The sequence below is a fragment of the Halictus rubicundus genome, chromosome 5 (genome assembly GCF_050948215.1).
Source record: "Halictus rubicundus isolate RS-2024b chromosome 5, iyHalRubi1_principal, whole genome shotgun sequence".
NCBI lineage: Eukaryota > Metazoa > Arthropoda > Insecta > Hymenoptera > Halictidae > Halictus > Halictus rubicundus.
The window spans coordinates 10895783-10904784 of record NC_135153.1 but is presented as its reverse complement, the minus strand read 5'-3'; the positions used below and the strand labels follow the sequence as shown (position 1 = coordinate 10904784).

General features: G+C 35.0%; 2 protein-coding genes across 5 annotated transcripts; both read right to left on the bottom strand.

Annotated features, from left to right (window-relative positions):
• Positions 1-46: 46 nt before the first annotated feature.
• Positions 47-1947, bottom strand: LOC143354325 (carbonic anhydrase 2). Of its 3 annotated transcripts, none has more exons than XM_076788328.1 (7): positions 1570-1947; positions 1449-1487; positions 1222-1389; positions 988-1144; positions 734-839; positions 443-670; positions 47-364 (listed from the first exon to the last, which is right to left on the bottom strand). In XM_076788328.1, the coding sequence occupies exons 1-7, from the start codon at positions 1604-1606 to the stop codon at positions 188-190; spliced, it is 912 nt and encodes a 303-aa protein (XP_076644443.1). In that variant the 5' UTR covers positions 1607-1947; the 3' UTR covers positions 47-187. The 3 variants fall into 3 exon arrangements, with proteins under 3 accessions (XP_076644443.1, XP_076644445.1, XP_076644446.1); XM_076788330.1 differs by having other exon boundaries at positions 443-664; XM_076788331.1 differs by having other exon boundaries at positions 1657-1947.
• Positions 1948-2099: 152 nt separating this feature from the next.
• On the bottom strand, positions 2100-8958 carry LOC143354324 (uncharacterized). 2 transcript variants are annotated; one of them, XM_076788326.1, is made up of 19 exons: positions 8812-8958; positions 8383-8603; positions 7800-8301; positions 7426-7722; positions 7145-7341; positions 6346-7036; positions 6210-6288; positions 5959-6133; positions 5703-5826; positions 5457-5639; positions 4969-5046; positions 4458-4593; positions 4234-4358; positions 4013-4153; positions 3738-3928; positions 3543-3640; positions 3271-3479; positions 2889-3187; positions 2100-2807 (listed from the first exon to the last, which is right to left on the bottom strand). In XM_076788326.1, exons 3-19 carry the CDS (start codon positions 8230-8232, stop codon positions 2613-2615), a joined length of 3651 nt encoding a protein of 1216 aa, XP_076644441.1. In that variant the 5' UTR covers positions 8233-8301; positions 8383-8603; positions 8812-8958; the 3' UTR covers positions 2100-2612. The 2 variants fall into 2 exon arrangements, with proteins under 2 accessions (XP_076644441.1, XP_076644442.1); XM_076788327.1 differs by lacking the exon at positions 4969-5046.
• Between the last annotated feature and the right edge of the window lie 44 nt (positions 8959-9002).

Here is a 9002-nt window from a genome sequence, read left to right as displayed (position 1 = left end):
CACAGTGCACATATTTTCTTAGGTAATCGTAACCTTGTATGTGGGAAACGTTTGCGAAGTAGAATAAATAAAAACAAATAACGAGACTGCAGTCACTTTAGAAAAATAAAACATCGAAGTCTTAGCATAATAATTCTCATTTATTACAATAATATGTTGTACTCTGCTTATTTAGGGAAGAATCCATTTATTGCCAAAACCAAGTTAAATTTGTTACATTAAATATTGTTCCATTGTAATTTCTAACTGAATATGAATTTAATCTTCTGACATATACTTTTCTCATTCTTAAGTCTTGTAGCTTTCTGTAGTTATCCACCAACATCTTTTCGTCTTTGTTGTGAAGTGATCTAAACCAATTTAGCTGAAAGTACCATATTGTATTGGCTGTATTACCGAAACACTGACAATTTCTATTATTTATGAATCATTGGAAAGGTACCTGTTTAAGGGATATCGGTACAGGAGTTGAAAAGATCATCCATGTCACCACTTCGTTGCACGGTGGCGTTGTTAACGATCCCTTATAAACATAAAATACATCTGTGTTGCGAGGCAGTAGGGAAGCTAATGTTATAGGGATGCTTAATCTTGTTTCGTTATTCATCCACTGCACTTCTTTTAAATCGTTCAAAATGGGATGCAACAACTTATTGTTTTCTTCCTGCAACTGATCACGAGTTTTATCGTGTTTTCAATATTAATATTTTGGTACTATTGGTTCTCTACTTACTTGAAAAAATATACCTAAAACAACAAGTCCATTTTCGTGATTTAATGCGTCAGATAAATTCGAGTACGCTTTGTTTCTATGAACTATATGCATCTCCATCGGGTATCTGAAGGAGAAACACAAAATAACTGCATAAATTAGTATTGAAAACAGTAGGACCCTATGGTATTAAATTTGTATCCAGTAACGAATAAACTTCATTTTTCTGTACAAATACCTTTGCGGGTTACTACATGTATTTGTTTCTACTGTACCTGACACCATCCAATGTGTGCTCGGATCCTCTGCTGTTCTTTGCTCCCCAATGAAAATGTAAATGATCTACTTGGTATTCTTCATTGTCAGGAAGTGTGGCGCCAAATATATAGGGCAAACGTTTGCTCCTTGCATCATTATGTAAACTCATCGCAACTGAAAGAAACAGTCAAAAATTAAAAATTTGTCGTTGCACGGAACATACTAAGAAATTAAGGATTGAATTCGTTTACCTGAATGGCCATTGTTCTTTAAATGCAGCGTGCCTGGGAGATAATCATGATAACCGATCATTTCCAGGGCAGGTAAAGGAAGAGGGATTGATTTTAACGATGATATTGATACTGGAGATTGCAGCTTTCCACCGCAGGATTTGAATTTTTGAGTCCATTTATGCTGATCTATAATATATCCACAGTTATAAAGTATACTTCTAATCCTTTTGTTCGTTGTTACATACCACTTTTCCTGTACCCAAAATGTCCCCTAATAAGTGGTACTATAAAGTTAGTGAAAATATTAATATTCTACACTGTCTATTTGTTGTATAACAAGTACTTCTAACATATTATTAAACTCACTGGTCATCAATAAACTAATAAGTTTAATGATATTCATTTTCTATCGAAAAGTATTTTAATCAAATAACAAAATTTGGCTTGACATACAGTTCGTGTACAGACCCCCGAGAAACATACGCCAGACTAATTCACACACATATTACATCTTCTTTTATGGTCACCAACGCCCGCAGCTTCTTGAGTGTTTCTTTTCAATTAGAACTCTAGTAACATGAAATTGAAGTGTTCGCATTATGCATAACGTTTATCATACAGATGTTACCTATTACGCTTACATAATTCAGCACACTCCAATTAATTTCATACATCACACATTTATTTTCTAACAGTCTTATCTATTTTCTGTTGATATGATATTACGATGAAAACAGTATTCGCATGTTCAACAGACTCGATAACGATTTGTCTACATATATATATGCAAATTGCATTATTGTTATTTCAAAAATATGGAACTATTTTGATTACCAGAGTATAATAACAGTGATTAATGCAAGAAAAAGTTTCATTGCTTTCAACTTTAAAATTGTGCTTAAAATTGGGTTTCGCGTCCCCTATATTTTATTATAAATAGAAACATTGTACAATTTTACAACATACATGTACATAAGGCCACGAACATACACGTGATAGAAATTAAAAAATATATATCACAGACTGAGAACAATACACAACTATGGTTCATTGTATGATTCTTTTAATAAAAACTATGCTATTCGTACGTTATACATATTAGGTTTCCAGAAGTGCTCCGAAAAACAACAAAATTACAACATTGGTTGTGATATTTGAGCTTTTAATTAGTGTGATATAAAAAGTTCTTTTTCAGATAAAATAGTTTAGACTTAGTATTATACTTTAGCATTAATAGCACCAATTGAAGTTTCATTTACATCAGTGCTCGAAGTATACATGTGTATATTAAAAAGTAAAATGAAGAATCAAACGAGATAACTGACAATTGACGAGATAATCGATTGTATTTGATTGATAGTGGCTTGGTGTGTTTCATTCGACTAGAATCATACGCGTTAAAGATCGTTTCACGTGTCGGTGGTGTCGCGTGTTTTGCAACTGGTAATTTGTAGAGGGATCGAGAACAATTCTTCCCATGGTGGTCGTATAGAATTAATAACAGTCTCGGCAGCACTTACGGACACAAAATCTAGAATCCACGATTCCTCCTGTCCCTCTATCTCATCCAAAAAGTTGAAAGTTAACGATAAATTGTTATGTTCCTGAAACAAAAGACAGCAATTAAAATTACGTGATTGACCTGCGATCGCAAGATCACAATCAACGAGTGATTATTTACTTACTAATCCGATTAAATTGCTGAGAGGCTGCTCTTTTATTACACGTGGCACTTCTTTGTTGCCTGGCAAGAGCCAGTGCATGTTGCATATCACTAAAGCGGTCGTAGTTAAGATTAAAGAGGACAGTTTTTGTTGCACTTCGGCATTTTGGCACTTCAGCAAGCCAGAACAGAATAACGCTAACAATCTCACGGCATCGCCATCTTGATGATTTTTGCAGTCCTTTAGTAATTGATGCATCAATGCGGTGCAATGTTCTGGCACTGCAAATTCAACCTCGCAACTAGGTGGCAAAGACATATCTACAAATAAACAGTTTATTGAAGGCACAGGTTGCAACGAAATTGCTGGTAAATCATTGAGCAAATATCAGCTTTCCTCTTACCAGTGATATAAAATAGAAAATTCGATGTTCTTTGAAAATCTTGCAGAATACATAAAAATTGAATGGTTGTGGGTTGTAGCTGATCATTTAGTCTGTTAGGCTGTTCCAATTCAATCAATACACCCTGCTTGAACGGCAATGGTGCAATGGACCTTAGCCTATCCATTGTCCAACTGACTTCCTTGTGCAGCCAACGTTGTGGATCTTCTCTGTACCATGTTAATAATTATATAAACAGGGATTATACAACTATTATAAAACAAACATTTTACCCTTCCAATCCGTCGATTTGAAGGACGTAAACTTTCAATGTGGATAGAACAAAACAACCAGGAAACGGATCTTTCATATTTCGCATTAGAATGTCTGCCTAAAAGTTTAGTAAATAAATTAAGAAAATAGTCCATCAATAGTTGGTTTCAATAGTCTATTTCCAATAATACAGGAGTAGGTTTCGTTTGCATTACCCTAAGCAGAAGAATAAGTTCTTCGTTCTCGTGCTCGAATATATTCAAAATAATATGTAACTTTATTCTGTGGTCTACACTACTAAAATCTGTATAAGAATACTGAATATTATTGCCCAAGAAATGCGACGTTTCTTCTGCTTTTATCATCAACGACTTGTTACTATCGATTTTTATACTTTGAAGCAGACCTGAAAATAGATGGAACGTTCGATGATATTAGAGTCTCATACTGGATTAAAGTACCGAAAGCACGTATCGTAAATTGCACTTGCCGCCTAGTAGGGACGTTAAATTAGTTACAGACGCGAATTTGGTCTCTTTGTCGTTGCCAGTGTTAAGGGATTTCTCGTCCGTGTTAGCTTGTCTAGTTATTTTATTTTCATACGCTGTACAAATACTGTCTGTCAGAGAACCTACAACAACAATAGGTTCAGATACCAATTACTTTCGAATTCATTCTGCTGGGGTTACAATAGCAAAAACAGTATCGAACCTGAAGAACTACTCTCGGTTAAACCAGTCATAATTGATGCTGCATCGGGTATAGTTAAGAGAGACGGAGCAACGGCAGTGCGTCTTTCTTCTGAAGAACGCTTTCTGTACGGTGTCAGGTGAGTTCTGTGATAACCGCAAGAAAGGCAAATAGGTAATATTAATTTAGAATTTCAACTATAACAGCAGATAATATTCATTGAAAGTATAGAAAATATTGCCAACCTGGAGGCGTCATCCAAAACTTCGATACTACTCTGACTTGGATTGCTGAGTATCTCAATATCGCTTTCATACTTTTTATTCAGTGCATTTGCAGATGGTGTAGATTCTCTGGATTCTTCTAAACTCGTAGCAGAACCTATTAATAACAGTGCAAACTGTTTACAGGTGTTTGCAAGGGTTTACATATATGAAAGTCTAATATACATTTAACTTAATGTTCGTTGGTTTAATATGTGCACCGTGATACGAAATTACACTTTTCGTTTCTTACGCTACTGTAGTGATACTGAGTAGGAAAATTAGATATATTCCAATTCATTGTATTCCAAGATCGTATTGACAAAATAACAAAAGTATGGGCAGCGCACACTAATGATAAGAATCAATATCAACTAACTGCAAATAGTTAAGCAGCCTAGTCGATAGCTTATGTCTGTTTCAAGATGTAAACGTAAGGAAAGCCTGATAGAAAAGAAAGTGCAGTAATAAAATTATTGTGGCTAAAGCTTACAGCAGACTTGAGCTTGAGTGTGAGATTCGGAGTGCACCAGAGGAGTGGTGACGGATATAGCTCCACCCTCCGTTCCACCTGCACCGGCATTAGTATGTTAAAGTCCCAGTCGGTAGTAAAATGTAGTATGTCAGCAATATAATTAGTGCATTCACAATCAATCAATTAAACATACATATTATTCTGATTAAAATTCGAAAGACACTAATATCATGGAGAACTCAGTATCATATATATAAATGTATATGTATATGGTTAATCTTTACAGAAACTTCATGATTATACACGTCGCAATTATTTTCTATTCAACTCGTCAAGTTTCAAGAAAAAACACGTTAAAGAAACTGGGTTACTTTCCACTAAAAAGAAACACTAACACTAACATTACGCGCTTGCAGCGAGTACGAATCTTTTAACAAACATCTTGCCTATTCTTAGATTATTATTTGCAATTGTGAAACGCATGCAACAGTCAGAACGATACTTACCGATGCTAGAGTAGGAATCAGAATGTTGTAACTTAGTCTTTGCAGCGTTTTCCGAATTTTGATCTTTAGACAAAGACTCGGACGAATCTTCGGAAACATCATTTTCTGTATCCACTGTCGACAGGTCGTCCGTTTCTATGACCAAAGTACTTTCACAAGTGGGACACTTTAATTGTTTTGCATCTGAAAAGAAGCAAACATTTTAGAACAATCAGATTCTGCGTACTGGTTTGCTTGCAAACTCACCTATACTTAATGTAGTAACATATTCTGTGTCTTGAGAAAAATGGGTCGAACATTTCATGCACTTGAAAACTTTCAATAATATCGGCCGCTTTTTTAATCTTTCATCAAGTGTTGTCACTATTTTCTGGAAAACAGATATATGTATATATAAAATATTATCGTATACACTTTACTCATTGTATTAATCCTTAAACGGACTTGGGAAGAAGCAACTTTTTCAAGATATTGAACAAGATACATTTCTTCAATTGATTACCTTTGCATCCTCTGGTTCCACAATATATCTCTTGTTCCGACGAGTTTCCCTAGTCGTATCAAATACTATATCTACCGTAACTGGTTCGCTTCTACCCAATGCACACGATAACACTGAACTTATAGACCAACTGTTCAACAGTTTTCCCGTAATCGAATCTCTCTCTTTGATGTCGCTGCAATAATTATAATACGATTAACATTGAAGTAAAAAAAGAAAAGAGTTCATTAAGTTATTACCGATACACTTACTTTGCCGTTATTATCAAAAATAAATTCTCTAATTCATGATCGTTTTTGTTCTTCTGAACTAAATACAAATCTCCCGTTTCTAAACACAAATGACAATTAAGATATAATCTTGATTTATATACTATTTGTAACCTACCTTCTTCTAAGTTGTAAGGAGACTCAGGTTCTGCAAAAGTAACCATTGTTTCACTCGAGGTTGTTTCAGAAACGGTTTCCTCAAACTTGTTCGATGTCTCATGAGTTTCATCTATGCTATTGCATTCATTATACTCCATCGCGGAATGCATGGAACCTTCTATCGCACCGGTTTCTGAGTTATCGATTAAATGAATTGTTGAAAGTGTTTCAGACTGTTGAGCATTCGACAATATTACTGTTTCTTCGAAGATTTTGGTTGTAGATTCCGGCGTTAGCAACATATATGGAGAGGGTTCCAAACCCATATCTTGAACGAATGTACCACCATAACTTCTTAACCAATTCTTTTCACCAAACTTTTCTCGTAAGTCCAGAATTTGCTTTTTTGTCTCCAGATGGAGTTTCGACGTCTCTTTCAACATATGTTCGTCTTCCGAAATAACAGCTTCTTTCACAATCCCTGTCTTAATGACAGGCTTTTCTGTGATAATTTCCATAGACTTTCCCATTGCACCCTCGCTCACCATAGACGAGTTTATAGACGTAGATAAGGTACTGGAGTTCATCGAATTTGGCATTGAACCTAGGAGCTCAAAGCTCGCAGATTGTTCAAATTTCATTCTACGCTGTCGGTTGTAGGCAATGATTTGCTTTTCTGTTCTGGACAGTGGCAAATGGTCTAAAACGAACTAAATCGTACAATTTTATTCACGTTTATACTACGTTCGATGAGGGTCGAGTATTTCTGTATAATACAACTCTACAATATAACGTTACGTTTATTCTCAACATCTTACCTTATTGATGCTTATTAAGCACGAATGTAAATACTGCATACATAATAACCGATGCTTTGGGTGGAACGATAAAGGGTTTCCCTCTAACGATATCGATAACAACGTGGATATTTTTTCCAAGGCCTGCAACGTCGAGTGATCCATCAAACAATTAAAGGATACATCTAATTCTTTTAAATACCCTAAATTTTGCAAACCTATTACAAGAAGAATAATACATTGATTTTAGCTACCATGTAATATGTTTTTAAAGTATAAAGATCTAAAAGATTCAACAATACCATTTAAATTTTCTATGTAATTGTTCTTCAAAACTAATACTTGTAAAGACTGAGATACAGCCTTATTGAAGGCAGGTATTGTCTCCAGTTTGTTGTACCCAAGATTAACATACTTCAAGTTAGGTAAACAAGCCAATTCGTCCGCGGATGCTATTAAATTATGACTTAAGTCTAGCGTCTGCAACCAAAGCGCTAGTTCCATAGACGCGTCCAATTCTTTTAGAGCATTATAAGGCAACGCTAAATGAATTAACGAGCTCCAGACGAATCCAAAACTAGCATCTCCGCCACAACTAGCTGTATATGTATAAATAAAATTACGATGTGCATTACTTTGGAGATATTTTTAATAAATTTCCATTATGAAATAATACCTAATAATTGTCTCACTGTAGAAACACCTTCTCTTCCAGTACAGATAATACTTTCCAGTTGTCCTCTGACACCTTGCAACCCTTTCACGCACTTAATATTAATCTTCTTCAGCTCCAAATGCTTTAAATGCCTGAATTTTGATATATCGACAGGAATCATGGGATTCTTTGGCCAGTAAGTCACTTTCAGTCCTATTGTTTTTTGCACAAAATCGTGTAAAAATTTCAGATCCTCGAACAGAGCAATCATAGAACTGCTGCACACTTGGAAAGAAGACTCCAAGTCTTCGAGTTGATTCATGATCAAACTAAAACCTTCGTTTAAATCAAAGAGCAACGAGCTCGACAAGGAGAGCTTGCTGGATGCGCTTAACACTTGGTCTCCATTTTGATGCAACAATCTCCTAAGTTTCACTATCTCTAGCACATCCATCTTTTACAATATCTACTAAGCGATTCCAATGATTCTTCAAAATATAATCGAACGTAATCTCATATTATTCTGAAAGAAAACAGGAACTAGTTATTAAGAGAGCGACTTATAAACAAAAGAAAAAGAACTTGTGAGACCGATACGTGTTACCTAAACTATTCATATTATCATGGAAAAACACATATCTGTGTCACAAGTAAAGTAAGCAGTGCAACTCTATAGATGCTACTGTGAATAGACAAGACGAAAAATACATATTTCCGAGAAAATCAATGCCTATTATTCCCTTTAAAAGTCATCCATGGTTATGCAATCCAATAACCTGAATTTGTTAATCCTTCTCTCCTCCTTGGAGAACTCCTAAAACATATCTGTCATCGCCAAATCAATCAATCGTTTCATCTGAAACCATTTCGATTTGTGATTTCGAATATACGCAATACAATCATCAAGAGCCAACGCGATTAGTTATTAGAAATAATACGAAAACATTCGTTTCGAACGCAGTAAGACAGTCATCACAAATGATATTTCGATTTTTTTTTTTGTTATTAAAAACAAGTAATGAATAAGTCGTACCTTGCTGTAGGATGTTCAATGAATCTCGATTTCGAAATCTCTATAAGGGCTGAACAATAGTATAAATGACATATTGTCTCTATAATTTACATCATCAAGTTAGAACGTAAATATTGTTGCTCCGTTTGACATTCTCTCAATCACGCTAGATGGAGACACTGTTTGGATCGAGTGGAACACGAAGATCTCTG